The sequence below is a fragment of the Nicotiana sylvestris genome, chromosome 6 (assembly GCF_000393655.2).
Source record: "Nicotiana sylvestris chromosome 6, ASM39365v2, whole genome shotgun sequence".
Classification (NCBI taxonomy): domain Eukaryota; kingdom Viridiplantae; phylum Streptophyta; class Magnoliopsida; order Solanales; family Solanaceae; genus Nicotiana; species Nicotiana sylvestris.
In genome coordinates, this window is record NC_091062.1 from 15,560,721 (window position 1) to 15,577,269 (window position 16,549).

At 37.8% G+C, this 16,549-nt stretch overlaps 1 protein-coding gene across 1 annotated transcript; it reads left to right on the plus strand.

The window, feature by feature from the left end:
• The first annotated feature begins 625 nt into the window (after positions 1–625).
• On the plus strand, positions 626–9,701 carry LOC104243759 (protein PAT1 homolog 2-like). Its single transcript, XM_009799011.2, has 5 exons — positions 626–959; positions 1,547–1,713; positions 2,779–2,835; positions 6,254–6,329; positions 6,898–9,701. The coding sequence occupies exons 1-5, from the start codon at positions 899–901 to the stop codon at positions 8,988–8,990; spliced, it is 2,454 nt and encodes an 817-aa protein (XP_009797313.1). The 5' UTR covers positions 626–898; the 3' UTR covers positions 8,991–9,701.
• The last annotated feature ends 6,848 nt before the right edge of the window (positions 9,702–16,549 follow it).

Genomic DNA, 16,549 nt, shown 5'->3' on the forward strand with positions numbered 1-16,549 from the left:
TTCGGTTCGGTATTACTATTGATTTTTTGGCCACATTTATCTTATGGGTAGGACTTCACGTTTAACAACTATTGCCGTCACTTGCTCCATGGACAATACTTTTAACTTTTGACCTTAAAGATTTGCCCACGATATAAACTATAATCAATAATTTATTTTTAAGATCAATGGGTATAATTTTTCGATTTACATATATGTAGAAGATAACAAGATGCACCGGAAACTAATGAAATAATAGAATGAAGTAGCTCAAATATCAATGTTATAATAGAAAAAATAAACTTTTTAGTGTGGTCGAGTTGGTTGAGTAGATGACTTCCCAAATGGAAGGTATAGGTGCCTATCGCATGGAATTTACCTAATGCGATTTATCCTCTTATATAATTTGTAAGCTATTAGATGAAAAACATATTTTAGCGTACGTGAAGGGTAGCAACTGCGAATTCTAGTGGCGGATCAAGAGGCAATAATGCGGGTACCAGAATCCATTAACTTTTGTTCAAATCTTGTATATGCATAAAAAATTTATTAATATTTATAAAAGAAAAAAGTGTATTCGGTAATTAAAAATAACATAATTTTAGCTTATCCCATAAGTCCTCCCTCGGTCTTCTCTCTGTCTCTCTCTCTCACTTTCGGCGAAACAAAAGAAGAAGTCTCCCGTCTCTTTCTTCACCTTACACGCACACACAGACACACACTAAACCAAACACGTAATATTCATACTCACGCTATGTGTCTCTCTTCTTCTCCTCATCTTCTGCTCTCTCAATCTTCTCCATTTCTTCAAAAGCCCTAAAAAAACCTCATTTTTTTTTTATAACAAGCAGGGCTTTTTAATTCAGTCGAATTACATGTTTAGTTTTGTTAGGGTTTCCATTTCTTAATTTCGTAAATTATGGAGAGATCTGATGGCAAAGATTCCATGGACTTGTCCCACTCCTCTAGCTCCATCTCCGGTCAGCTCACTGCACGGCTTGTTTTTTTGTTTATAAATTGTGTGATTTTCATTGAAATTACTGTTTGATTTTATTTGGGTTTCCATGTTTTACTTTTGTACTCCTTCTGTCCCATTTTTTGTGATGGTGTTTGACTGAGCATGTAATAGATGTGTTCGCGTGAACCCAGTAGCTTGCTTTTGCCCACACCCTGTGTATGTATTAAAAAATCTACTAAAAATTTATAAATATTTGATTGTGAATCTAGTTATATTGTAGTATTAAATTGAAGTCACTTTAGGAATTCATAAGCTTCAAATTATGGATCCGTCTTTGCACGGAGTTTAAGAAAGAAAGAAAATGTTGTTGAAACTTATGGTCTAAACCAAGTCACAGATATTTGTGTGGCTATGAACTAATCTCATTAAGGGTAAAATGAATGTTTAAAGTTAAATTATTTCTTAATATAGAAATGTATCATTCTTTATGTGATATACTACTAAAGAGGAGAGTGGGAGTGATTAGTTTGGTAGAAGAAAGAACTTGTTTATTTTTTAATGTGAAAAGGGTGTATAAATACTGACGTTTCTTGTTGTGTTTTGATGCAGATAGTGCGCATTTTGATGCATCACAGTATGCATTTTTTGGACGAGATATAGGAGAGGAAGTCGAATTGGGGGGCCTAGACGAAGAAGGAAACAGTTGTGTTCCCTCGGTGGATGGTGGATTTGGTGACGAGGATGTACAGGAGTACCATTTGTTTGAAAAAGATGAGGTACATTCTTTTATTTTTACTTTTAAGCTTTACATTCTTTGTTTGAAAAAGATGAGGACGTACATGATTTGTTTGTTGAACTGTGTCATACTTGTTTTTATGTATTAATTGTTTCTTGCTTGGGGGACATTTGTTCTGTATCTTTATCTAGAATGAAGAGAAAAAGAGGAAATAAATGAACTGGGCATCTGCTCCTTCTATTAAGGAAATACTAAAGATACTCTTTTTTTCTTCTTTAGTGTTATTAACTATAGGTTCTCATGCTTGTTAGATCATGAAACTGCGTCATATCATATATAGTAGTGACACATTCATATTGTTTGCTTTTGCTTGTCCTAGATATGTAGATTATGGAATATGCCAAAAAGGCAACATTCTTTGCTTTCTCACCTAAGGGTCCTAAGACACCCCCCCCCCCCCGTACTCTACAATCATGAGTTTACTGCAGTCCTTCCTTTCACAGTTGATCTAAGAGGTCATGGGAGGGTTAGGTTGGTGGTTTGCAGGTGTTTGTCCAAGCTTCCGAGCTGCAATTAAGGCTGCCCGTTTAGGGAAGTGGTAGCTAGGAAGTGGCAAAGGGTGGTAGAAGGCATGTGGGTCTTTTAGCTTCACTCTGATTAGGTTTGTGGACGCTACCCTTACGGAACTAAATTTTCTTTCTACTAAAAATATAGGCTAAATATGCTGAGTGTGATAGTAGATGTTTTAAGATTGGTGTTTAGATCTAACTTGAAGAAAATAACTGCATGTTTCCCTTTTATTGATTTGGTTTGTGAATTTTATCAGTAAGCTTAGCTGGAGAGTCTGGTGATGTCATTGTCAATTAACTGTTAGAATATCTGTTTTCCCACTTTTTGTTCTTCTGGCTCAGGAATTTGCTATTTTCTCTCATTTTCTTTGCATTCAGTTTATGTGTGATCTCTAGATAATGTTGGTACCATCCCTTGTGAATTTGTGTCCTTGGTGGTGTGTGTATACTGTATTTATCTATTACTTTGATGAGTTGCTGATATACTGTAGTGTAGTCTGCTTTATTAAACTAATAATTTACTGCTTTATCTCCAGGGATCAGCTTTGGGGTCTTTATCCGACATAGATGATCTGGCAACTACATTTTCAAAGGTCAGCCCATGATGTACCTTTTTAATTGGTGGTTTTCATTATAATACCTGGTCATGCTATTTTAACTTTATCTTTTCTTGATTCCGGATAGAAATGCGAGTTACTTATGTCTAATGTAATTGGTTAATATTCAAAGGAGATAACCACGTGCATCAAAATTAAAGACATATTAGTCTAGTGGGAAACATCTATAAGATAATCCCCGGGGTACTCTCTGATGGACTAAACAATGTGCTGGATGAGACAGCGTCTACCTCGTAGAATGCTTTTGTGGAAGGAAGACAGATCTTAGACACTACGTAGGTGGCAAATGAAGTAGTAGATACATAAGGAAGGTGGAAGAACTTGGTATATTTTGCTAGCTGGACCTCAAGAAAGCGTATCACGTACGATTATATCAATTGGGATTTCTTGATTTCTTTATATTGAGAATGAGATTCGGTGATAGGTGGAGGAAGTGGATTAGATTTGGTAGCTCGATAGACCTAAGATAAGGAGATGTATTATTGCCCATACTATTTATAATGGTTATGAAACCGTTGAGTAAAATGATGGATAGAGTTGTGCTAAGTGGATAATTGAGGGGTTTCTCAACTGCGGGGGTCAAGGCATTGTCAGAGTTACACACTGCTTATTTGCAGACGAGGCTAATATTTTGCGATGCCAACAAGAACCATCAGAAGCCTTGAGAAATCATCATCTAGTTGGTGAAGTGGATAATTCTGATAGTCTATAACACGTAATCAACTATAGGATTGGAGCCCTCCTAACCACTTATCTTGGTCTGTCTTTTAGTTCATTAAACAAAGACACAACAATGTGGAATCCGGTAGTAAAAAGGTAGAGAAAAGACTTGCAGGATGGAGAAAAGATATTCTCAAAAGGGACAGGAAGTATTAACTAAAATCACTATATCGAAGTTTCCCACTTATTTCGTGTCCCCACTAGTACTTGCTAGCGTGACAGAGAAACTGAAAAACTACAGAGGAACATCCAGCGGGACTCCGTCTATAGGGCAAGAAAATTTCACTTAGTTGAGAAGTTGGTATGACCTCCAAAAGGTGGGGGAGCGCTAGGGGTAAATAGTGTTATCAAAGGCGAAAAGCGCAAAATAACTCTAAGGTCTGGTGGGGCTTTTGCGCAAAGCGCAAATGAAGCGTGAGGCTTAATGAAGAAATGCGCAAATGGAGAATAACTACAAAATATATGTGTAGTCCAAGACTAACATCTATAAGCATGAATACCAAATATATGGACAAAGAAATTGAAGAAAATTTACGATAAAATAAAATATCAATTGTTTATTGTCGCCTCTTTAGGATTATGCTCATTGGTAAGCAAAAGTATGTCTTAGAGTCTTGATGAGAATATCGAAGCGCTCCCTAAGCGAGGTGAAGAGCTCAACATGTTTTGAGCCTCGTTTCAGGGCTTAAGGCGCTCCTTTGATAACACTGGGGGTAAAAACTCTCCCGTCGTTAACAAGGCCGTGTTAGGGAAGTGGTTGTGGAGATTTGGAACAGAGGAGATGTGATAGCGAAAAAATATGGCACCATGGAAGGGGGTGGATGACCAAAAACACCAATGTTCCTTTTTGGTACAGCCACTAGAGAGATACTTTTTGATAAGGAGCCTCTGGAGAGATATTTTTTGATAAGGAGGCTCTGGTGAGATATTATAAAAAGATGGAGAAGAGTGTGGTGGTTGTATCTCATTCAGGTTATGGAACGCACAAGGTTAGTTTTTGGGGGGACAACATGTTGAGGATTACTTTCACAAATATCTAAGTATTTCTTGAAAAAGAGATAATTGTTCAACAAGTTGGGAGATTTACATGAGTGGAAGTGTAATTTGGGATCTCAAACTTACGAAAGAATTTTCAGGATACGGATTTTGCTGGAAATGCTCTTTATACAAACATTACTGGTAGAGAGTCATAATTCTTAAAGATGGGTGCTAGGAAGTAGTGGACGTCTAGAGTTACTACTGTGAGTTGCTAGTTAGAGAGAAGTCAGGTTTTCTTATCCACTGGGTTTGGATTCTATGGTGCCAAAAAAGGTACTCCCTCCGGTCCACAATAAGTGACCAATTTGCTTTGGGCACACCCATTAAGAAAATACTAAATTCTAGATAAAAATAGTTAGTGTGACTAAACTACCATTAATTAAATGTTGCAGCATAATTAATGTGAGGAGTAAAAGACTTTTTAGGGATACGTACATAAGGGTAATTTTGGAAAAACAAATTGAATTTTTCTTGATTATATAAATGGACACTTATTTTGGACTAAAATAAAAAAGCAAATTGGCCACTTATTGTGGAACAGAGGGAGTATGTTTTTTCATTTGGCTGCCTGCTAGTGGCGCGGTTCTAATAGCCAAAAATTTGAGGAAGAGGAGGATCACATATGCTAGTTAGTGCTTCATTCATGTGTAGACACTCAGAAGAGGACATGGATCATCTCGTACTAAATTGGTCGGTAGCATCATGTCTGTGGTGGGAGCTTTAGATGGTTCAGACTCAATGGATCATGCGGGGTATTGTGAAGGATGCATAATCTAGTTCGGCCTTTAAAGGAAAGAAGAGAAGACACCAGGTGTGGGATGTTGCTCATTAGCACTTATGTGGATAGTATGGAGGAAAATAAATAGGAGAGCTTTTGAAGGACAAAGAGCTTAATTTTGTACATCTGGAGAACAATAACCCCTGTTTTTAATGTCTTTTTGGTGCATCCATGTGGTTCCTACTTGTAAACTATGTTGCTCGGACTTTCCCGCAAAATGTGGCCGGATGCGTGTCGGATCCTCCAAAAGTAGTATATTTTTGGAGGATTCGACATGGGTGCAACAACATTTTAGAGAGTCCGCACAGCATAGCTTGTGAAGAAGATAGGTGTCATGCATGGTGGTTCTCTACTTTTTGGTGTACCCCTTGTATATGGGAGCTTTGCCATTATCAACAAAATTATATTTTACTTGATCATCATTTAGAAAAAAACTGTGGCTTGTGAATTTTTTAGCAGCATCTGCTCTGTAGAGCAGTGAAGATCTTCTGCCTGATGAATCTGATTAGTTTCGTGACTTTATAGGGGCTAATGAATTGATGTAATGTTGCAACCAGTTAATAGGAGTTGAAGGAAACAGTGCCTTTCATACATTAATAGGAGTTGCAGCTAATAATTTTCTTTTCCTTGTCTACTTAGTTTTCATGTCCCTGATTGGCATTAGTGTGATATGCTATTCCTGAAATAATACTTAATTTTTTGATGTGTACTACCTTAAAATTTTGCTTCACATAGTTTTTGGGATTTACCTTCCGATCTTTCTTGCACATTGCACAGTTGAGTATGTTATAATGATCTTGATGGTGTGTCCTTACATAATCTTTCTTGAGGCTTACATGATTGTCTTTCTTTCTCCAGTTGAACAGAAACGTCACAGGACCTAGGCATCCTGGAGTTATTGGAGATCGTGGATCAGGATCTTTTTCTAGGGAAAGTAAGTGCACATGTTGATTCATCTTGTGTCAGCATCTGATGTTGCTGTTTTATTTTAAAGAAATCTCTTCGACTATTGGCTGAGTGATATTCACTACGATTTTCCTTGTTAATTATATCTGTTGTACTCTGTAAAAGAAATTTTATTCCCCTAATCGCTCTATCTGCCCCTGCAAATTTGGGCATAGTCCAAGTTCTGTAAATTCTGAGATATCATACATAGGCGCTTGACTCATACCTTTGGAAACTAAAATTGGTTGCGCTGCTCAGGGCTGAGAGTTCGCCCTTTCTTTTCAGTTTTGGTCTTTTTGGTGCTAACTGTAAATCTGAAGGCCTTTAAATCCTTCACTATTTCCCTACCATCTTTCTTCTTCTTTTTGGGGTCAGGCATGCATCTTTTCAGTTTTGCATGTTCAACTATTACAGGAAATCTGTAGGAGACTCTTGTATCTAAGGAAAATTTGATTTGCCATTGTAATATATGCCATATTAGATCTATAATTCATTATTGTCATTCTTATGATGACCTTGCCATGTTGGTCTCTTTGATTGACAGAAGTTGTTTGCAGGTTCGTCGGCAGCTGAATGGGCAAAGGAAACTGATTTTACTGATTGGTTTGATCAGCATTTGTCTGACACTGAATGTTACCAGGATAGCAAAAGATGGTCTTCACAGACACATTTCTCTCCTGTGCATCATGCAGAGTCAAAACCGTTGTATAGAACATCCTCCTACCCTGAGCAACCCCAACAACTTCAACGCTTCTCAAGCGAACCCATTTTAGTGCCAAAGGCATCTTACACTTCTCTCCCTCCTCCTGGTGGCAGATCTCAGCAAGCCTCACCACACAACCTATTGCATCATCAAAGTATGCCATCTCTTGCTGCTGGACCTCAGTCTCCCTATTCAACTGCCAATCTCCCCACTTTGTCAAATCCTAATATCCATTTAGCAGGCTTGTCTCATGGGCTCCACTACGGTGGAAACATGCCACAGTGGACCCCTACGGGTCATTCTCTCAATACCCGGCTGCAAAACCACTGGATTAGTCATGCCGGTCTCATCCATGGGGATCATTCTAGCCTCTTAAATAGTATATCTCCACATCAAATTCCTCAGAATGGGTTATTGTCCCCTCAGTTAATGTCCCCCCGGCAGCTACAGCAGCAGAGATTGCATCCTTCAGTTCAACCATCTTTAGCTCATTTTTCTGCACTGCGTTCCCAATTTAATTCCTTTCCTTCACCTTCCCATCCGGGTAAGTATGGATCGGCTGATTCGAGAGATTCAAGATCTAAGTCATCAAATAAAGGTAGACAGAATGTGCGCTTTTCTCAACAAGCCTCTGAAGCTGGTAGCCAAAAAAGTGAGAGTAATGTTTCCAAGTTCAGATCTAAGTACATGACTGGTGATGAAATAGAGAGCATCCTGAAAATGCAGCATCCCGCAACACATGGCAATGATCCGTATGTGGACGATTATTATCACCAAGCTCGGCTTGCAAAGAAAGCAGCTGAGTCGAGGTCAAAATATCGTTTTTGTCCAAACAAGGAGCAACCTTCACGGTCACGTAATAGCACAGAGTCACAGCCTCATCTCCATGTTGATGCTAAGGGGCAGATTTCATTTTCCTCCATTCGCAGGCCTCGTCCTCTTCTTGAATATGATCCACCCGGATTTGTATGTAATGGCAGTGGTGAACATGACATGTCTGAGAAACCTTTAGAGCAGGAACCAATGCTTGCAGCTAGAATTACAATAGAGGATGGTTTCTATCTTCTCCTTGAGGTTGATGACATCGACAGGCTACTTCAGTTTAGTCAGCCGCAAGATGGAGGTGCTCAGCTGAGGCGGAAGCGGCAGATCCTGTTGGAAGGCATGGCTGCCTCACTTCAGCTTGTTGACCCGCTTGGAAAAAGTGGGAGTTCAGTTGGGCTTACCCCTAAAGATGACATTGTGTTCTTATGGCTGGTGTCTCTTCCAAAAGGCCGGAAACTCATTTCAAGGTATCTTCAGCTTCTGGCACCCGGTGGCGAGCTTGCAAGAATAGTTTGCATGGCAATTTTTCGGCATTTAAGGTTTTTGTTTGGCAGTCATCCACCTAATCCAGGAGCCACTGAGACGATCACTAATTTTGCAAAAACAGTCTCTGTATGTACCCGTGGCATGGACCTTAATTTGCTTAGTGCTTGTCTAGCTGCTGTTGTTTGTTCCTCAGAGCAGCCGCCTCTTCGTCCTCTTGGAAGCCCTGCTGGAGATGGAGCCTCTATTATTCTTAAATCTGTTCTTGAAAAGGCAACTCATCTCTTGACTGATCCTCAGGCTGTTAGCAGCTTCAGCATGCCTAATCCTGCTCTTTGGCAGGCATCATTTGATGCCTTTTTTGGCTTACTTACTAAGTATTGCTTGAGTAAGTACGACTCAATAATGCAATCGATACTTCCACAGACTCAGTCAAACACAGAGACGTTTGATGCAGAAGCTGCAAGAGCTGTAAGCAGAGAGATGCCGGTCGAACTTTTACGTGCTAGTCTCCCGCACACAAATGAGCAGCAGAGGAAGCTGTTGTTGAATTTTGCTCAGAGGTCCATGCCTGTGACTGGATCCAATGCTCACGGTGGAAGCACTGGACAAATAAGTCCTGAATCTGTAAGCTGTTAGTGGAGATGCTAAGATGTCATACTTGCAAATAGTTCTCAAGATCATCATCTGGCTGCCCTTTTCAGAACATAATCTTCTGCTATGCCTCCATGGCAGAAAAACTGTCGAAGGCTAGAATCAAGGGGATGCATATATGTTGGGCGCCGTTTTAATGCCTAAAGCTCCTCTTCCTCCTCCAACTTATGTGTCTTTTTCTATTTTTTTCCAACTTTTTCCTTTCTGCCCACCTTATCTTTCCATGTTTCTTTTCCCTCTTTTCAACTTTTCTTCATCCTTTTTTTGAAGGAAAGGTTTGGTTCTTTCTCTTTTGTGACAAGTCTCATTTTTCGTAGCTGTGTATAATGTCAGAAAGTGACGGGATTATTGGTCCCTTTTAGTGTTTTTCATCCAAAGAGCTTGTTTTTCTAATGCTCTTTCTGTAAACTTGGATAAAAGCTGGAAAGGTAGGATGTAAGGATGATTTATGGGGAGTTTTAGGAGCTCTTCCACTTGGCCATCTTCTCTTTTTTTTCAGGAAGAAGAGGCGTTGACGTTGCTGGCTCATAGGACATGATGGCTCAACTCTGCAGTTTCAGTAGGAGATATTTGTTATAGACTTGAAATTTTTATGGATGAAAACTGTAATAATTACATGCTCTTTTTCATTGACTATTATTCTACTGAATAATGTTTCCCCGTATTGTTTACAAAGTTGATTTGATATTTTGCTGACCCCTGTCGATGGTTCAGATACGCCAATGGCATTATAGCTTTTTACCAGTGTTGGCACACTGAATGTACTGTAGATGCTATATCGTCTTCAATTTGTCGCAGTATGAAAAGGGCTGTAGATTATTTGTTATAATCGCCTTTCACTGTAAGCGACTGAATTTCAATACCAGTGGCAAGGCTGGGATATAGCAGCATGTTTCCTTGATGGAAGTGCTGAATTTTGTTCAGGCAGTCAAAGTAGTTTACGTTACAGCATAGTTTATGTAGATTGATAAAAGCACTATGCTAAGCTCTTAATGCTTGCTTTACAGCACTTAATTTCTACTCTTGTAAAAAGTCGGTGGAACCGGGGGCGGGGGGTTGCTTTGAATATCAACAACACTGTACGGGTGAGCAAAGTTGTGTCGATAGGGTTATTGTCGAAGTCAGCTAGTAGCAATGTTGTTTCTTGCTACTCTTTCGTTTTTCATAGTGCTGGATCTATGTACTGTCTATCGCTTTTGCTTTGCATCTACTTTTTCACTTTCATGATGTTTTTTTTCCTATGGTTTCTATTGGTGATACTGATATTGTCTATTTTCGTCTTCTAAAGTTGAGGTTCTTTCGGAAACAATTTCTCTACTCTCTTGGGGTAGGGGTAAGGTTTGCGTACACACTACCCTCCCCAGATCCCATTAGTACTGGGTCGTTATTGTTGTTGTTGTTGAGTTACTGAATTAGCTTGCAAGTTCCCTTGTCTCTTAATTGAGGAGCTTTATTCTGAATTCTTTTTTTTTTTTTTTAGCTAAAGTATTGTCTGCATCAGTTACTACGACTCCTCACATACTTAATCTTAGCCAGTACCTATACTCTCATTTCAAATTAGTTGGGATCTGCTATGTGAATTCTCGTCTTGTAATTCGCTCAATTTGAACTTACTTCATTCCATATTGATTTGAGCATTAGACGATTTCAAGCCTAACACTGTTTTCTGAATGGGAAAGTTAACCGATAATGGAAGAAATAGGTGCGGTGCGCACAAATTGACCCGAAATATTAATAATAAATAAATGAATAAATATAGAAGTGAACAATAAATAAAAAACATCCCCAATAAGTTCAGTAGCCAAGATTTTTACAATAAATTCCATTGTCTTTCTGATAACTGTAACAAAGATAAAAAGTTAGTTACACAAGTCCAAAAGGTAGGTAACATGACATTTCCCCAGAAGACCAGGACTTCATTTTGGCAGTTTAATTAGGTTCTAAAATAATTATTATCCCCTCATTTTGAAGCTTAGATCTGCTTTTTCACTATATACTCTTATTTCTGAATCTTTCTCTTTTATTTAACGAATTTTTTTTACTCTTACTTTATCTTTTCTTGCTCTCTTTATACTTATAATTTTATTAAATCACCCCTCTTCGTTTTTCTTTTCATGTTTATCCTTTTTCTCCATTTCTTTGCATTTCAGTTTGCTTTACAGATCAAAGACTCTTCCTTTCATCTTCTACTTAGGTAAAAAAAAAAGGTTCTTTCTTCTCTTTATTATTGATCATTTAGCATTCTTTCATTTTTTGTATTGTTTTGGTTGATTATGTAATAGTTTTCGTTGATTGTCAACTTCTCTTTTTGTATGGCATTTGTACAAAGGTCATACTTTGTTTTGGTGTTATTTCTGGGGATATAATTTTAAATTTTAACCTATCACAGTCAAATCTCTCTATAACAATCTCGTTTGTTCCGATATTTTTCTTGTTGCTATATTGAAGTGCTGTTATAGCAGGACATATATCATAAAATAACATAAAAGTCGGCTCCAAATTATTATTTTTTTTACTTTTATAGTGAATGACTGTTAGTCTGTTATATAGAGATGCTCTTATAGAAAGGTCTGACTGTAACAATCAACTAATCTCGATCTCAACCTAGTTGGTTTGATTTGTCACACTATTTTGTTATATATTCATTCTCATATGCGAATTCATAATTTTAAATCAACGAGTTAGTAATTCGCGAGAGGGAGTTCGAGTTTAGTATGAATATATAGTTTTTGTAAAATTACTCAATTATATGTATAATTCTCCATATTTATCCTTTCATAGAGATTGATTTACCTTCTCTCTCTTGGTGCAGGGGAGAGAAGTTAAAAATTATGATATTTTATTTCCATCAAGTTATATTTTATCATGTATGTGGAAGTTGCAATAGCAAAGCAATTGGTTGAAAAGTAGGAATTCTTTTCTAGTAAAAAGGTAAGTGCTTTCAATGAACTAAGGGGTAGTTTAGTACGATGGATAAGCAAAAATAATTATGGGATAAAAAATTTAGTACCGTTGTATCGATCCTTTGTTTGGTTAGTAATCATGAGATAAGTTATCCGAGGATTAAAAATAGTACCGGGATAACTTATACTTGTCAGAGAGTGGAATAGTAATCTTAGGATAAACTAGTAAAGTTGACAATCCCAGGATTAATACAACATAACAAACAATCAATACGAAATAATATCAGAACAACTAATCCCACCATAACTTGTATTCAAACCAAATGACCCCTTAATAGTGTTAGAACTTTAAATACTTGTCATACATACTGTATTGAAAAAAAACTGAATCTAAATATTGAAGATGACGTGTCATGACACATGGACTGGTCAAAAGGTCAAAACGCAATAAATAGCCAAGAGACACGGGAGACAACAGATATGAGGAGAAGAAAACAACATAGGTGTGGACCATTACTCAAATAGGTACAAGTCTCGTACCTATTCGAGTCATTTAAAGACTGAAGATCGGAAGAAGTTGAAGATACGAATCTGATGACGTGAAAGAGTCTAAATACAACATTAAATATCAAATACGTTAGAGAATCTGAATTAAATAGAAATGATTGTGTAACGTTTCTTTTAATGTCATTTATTGCTCATAATTGCCTCGTTAAGACAAAGGCATTACATATTCTCCTAGAATCAACTATAAAAGGAAAAGGACTCAACATATATAAGGACAAGAAATATTATTGAGATTATACTGAAATACAAAATTACTTATTACTTTATTATTCTCAAAAGTCTTTTATTATTTTCGTCTCCAGATTATCAGTAACCTGAATTTCTTTATATTTCTAAGCTTTGACCAAAGACTCAGATTTTTGGTTAAACAAATTGGTTCCGTTACCGGGAATGTGATAATCTTCTCTTTTAAGCTACATTCCAGCCGTTGTTATCATCATGTCAAACAACAATAACAGTGAAAACACCTTGGGAAACCATGAAAATCAAATCCATCAAAATCAAGGAGATTTACAGAACATTGACGTGGTTCCCTCCCCTCACAATTCACCACGTCAATCTCGTGAAGGCACTCCTGCTCCTGAATCTCGTGCTTATCAACAAGAGCAATCTGAACATTTTGAAGGGGTAGATGAAGCTTTACAAAAAGTAATTGATGCACGGGTTAATAAAGCTCTTCAAGCTCTAGTTAGTCGATTACCTGTTTCACCACCCACACCTAATAATAATACATTGGAGAATCCTCGTTTTGGCCTTGTTAATTCTGGAAATGGAGGAACCCCCAGTGAACCACAGGAAGGAGAACCAGGTAATTCAAATAATTCTCATTTGCAAAATTAGTATTAACTTTGCAGAAACAGCTTAAGGAACAAAATGAGCGCATCGAGCAAATCCCTGGAGTTCCCCCGGTAATTAAAGGAGTGTATGTGGATAAATACTCACAACAACCTTGGAAACCAAGTGCTGCTCCCCTTCTAATCCCTAAAAAGTTTAAAATGCCTGACATCTCAAAATATGATGGCACAACAGACCCACGTGATCATGTAACCGCATTTACAACAGGCGTGAAAGGCAATGACTTGACCAAACAAGAAATTGAATCAGTACTGGTCAAGAAATTTGGAGAAACACTCACCAAGGGTGCATTAACCTAGTATTCTCTTTTACCCGAAAATTCTATTAATTCTTTTGCTGAGCTTGCAGATTCTTTTATTAAAGCACACTCAGGAGCTCAAAAAGTTGAGAAAAGAATGGAGGATATTTTCAAAATCAAGCAAGGGGACTCCGAGTTGCTCAGAGATTTTGTTGATAGATTACAACGTGAAAGAATGACTTTACCTCGTGTACCTGATAACTGGGCTACAATAGCTTTTGCAAGCAACTTAAATGACAAAAGCTCAGAAGCCGCAAGAAGACTTAAAGAAAGCCTTCGAGAGTTTCCTGCAACCACGTGGAATGACGTTTATAACAGGTATAGTACGAAGTTGCGAATTGAGGAAGATACCGTACCTCAGTTTCGTCATGAAGAGAGGAGCAATTCCAGGAGATCAGAAACCGAAAAAAGATCAGGTAAAAACAGGTACGATCCATATATGGGACCTGCAGGGAAAGACTCACGGTCAAAGCATCATAGTCAACGATATGATCAAAAATCAAGGAACAGGGAATCTGGTTCTTCATCAAGGTTCATAAATGACCGAAACAGACAAGAGTTACGAGATAATGACAGTAGTTTAAAGGCAAGGTTCGGCGGATATAACTTTAATGTCACTACCTCCGAGCTCGTAGCTGTTTTGAGGAGAATGGGAGATAAGGTACGATGGTCAAAAGAGATGCGGTCAAATCCAAATAGACGCAATCCAGACCATTGGTGCAAATTCCACAATGATCACAGGCACAAAACTTCAGAATGTAGAATCTTACAAAGTGAAGTGGATCATCTATTGAAACAAGTGTATCTCACTGAGATATTTAGTGAGAAAGGTAAGCAAGCCTATATGAAAAATAGGCAGGAGCCACCAAAGCCCTCTTCACCCAAGAGAACCGTGAATGTTATAAGTGGGGGAGAAGATATTCACGGTATAACATATACGGCTTCCAACAAGGTTTCTAAAGTAACGATAACACACGGTAAACGAGTACGGTAGGTTTTAGAAAACGAAAGTATTTCTTTCGATGATGCAGATACCGAAGGAGTAATGACCCCACATAACAACGCACTGGTAATATCTTTACTTGTATATGATACTAATGTAAAACGAGTTTTGATTGATCTAGGAAGTTCTGTGAATACTATACTATTAAGGGTATTACGTGAAATGCAAGCTGAAGACAAAATGATACCTAAGGCGCATACCCTATCCGGGTTCGACAATTCAAGTGTGGTAACAAAAGGAGAGGTAATTCTAACAACTTTTGCTGCAGGTGTTGTTAAAGAAACTAAATTTCAGGTAGTAGATATGGAAATATCTTACAATATGATCATGGGGAGACCTTGGATCCATGACATGGATGTTGTCCCATCAACTCTACATCAAGTTATTAAATTCCCATCACCGTGGGGAATTTGCCAAATTCGTGAGGATCAGCAGACAGCCAGGAGTATCAACGCTGTAATAGATACGAGCACCGTAAATAAAGAAAAATAGCAATTACAGGAAATAGTTGAAGGTATCAAGGATCAAACCTCAACCGAACAAGAAAATACAGATTTAGACTCGAGACCTGATACAATTCAGGAACCTGAAGAAAATATCAAAATAACAATTAAAGAGCTCGAGGCTGTGATATTATTTGGGCAATGACCTGAACAGAAGGTTTATGTTGGAGCCAATTTAAGCTCAGACATGCGAGGTATGTTGATTGAATTTTTAAAAGCTAACAGGGACTGTTTTGCTTGGTCCCATGCTGATATGACAGGGATACCATCGGATGTGATGACTCACAAACTAAATGAAGACCCCTCCTTCACACCAGTAAAGCAAAAGAAAAGAAAGCAAGGAGCTTTCAAAAATCAGGTGATTCAAGATGAGGTCCAAAAGCTATTAAAAATTGGGTCAATACGCGATGTAAAGTATCCTAATTGGTTAGCAAACACAGTGGTTGTACCTAAGAATAATGGTAAGTAGCGGGTTTGCGTGGATTATACAGATCTTAACAAAGCCTGCCCAAAAGATTCTTTCCCTTTACCGCATATAGATCCGTTAATTGATGCAACTGCAGGACATGCACTTTTGAGTTTTTTAGATGCATATTCGGGGTACAACCAAATTAAAATGGACCCCAATGATAAAGAAAAAACTTCTTTCATCACAGACAGGAGGACTTACTGTTATAAAGTAATGCCCTTTGGTCTCAAAAATGCTGGAGCAACCTATCAAAGGTTGCTCACCAAAATGTTCCAAGAACATTTAGGAAAAACCATGGAGGTATATATAGACGATATGCTCGTCAAAACCCAGCATTCTCATGATCATATTTCTCATTTATCTGTTACATTTGAAATTTTACGAAAATTTAATATGAAACTCAATCCAGAAAAATGTGCATTTGGGGTTGCCTCAGGCAAATTTTTGGGCTTTCTCGTTTCTAACCGTGGTATTGAGGTAAATCCTTCTCAGATCAAAGCAATAGAGGAGATCCCTGATATCCTTACGAGTAAAAAAGAAGTCCAAAGGCTAACGGGAAGAATTGCAGCCTTGGGGAGATTTATTCCCAAATCTTCAGAAAAATGCTTTAAATTTTTCTCCGCACTCAAAAAGCAAGATCATTTTGAGTGGAACGAAGATTGCCAACAAGCCCTTAGAAATTTAAAAGCTTACTTGTCAAATCCACCATTATTGGCAAAACCAAAAGAAAGAGAAAAGCTACTCATCTATTTGGCCGTGTCAGAAGTTGCGGTAAGTGTTGTTTTAGTCCGTGAGGACCAAGGTAAACAATCTCCTATCTATTATGTAAGCAAGTCTTTATTAGATGTTGAAACACGATATCCATAACTAGAAAAATTAGCATTAGCTTTGATCATGGTATCTAGAAAATTAAGACCTTATTTTCAATGTCATCCCATTGTTGTAG

Coding starts and splice junctions, on each gene's coding strand:
- LOC104243759 (XM_009799011.2), top strand. CDS start 899: ATGGAGAGATCTGATGGCAAAGATTCCATGGACTTGTCCCACTCCTCT. Junction 960..1,546: donor CTCCTCTAGCTCCATCTCCG/GTCAGCTCACTG, acceptor GTTTTGATGCAG/ATAGTGCGCATTTTGATGCA. Junction 1,714..2,778: donor ATTTGTTTGAAAAAGATGAG/GTACATTCTTTT, acceptor CTTTATCTCCAG/GGATCAGCTTTGGGGTCTTT.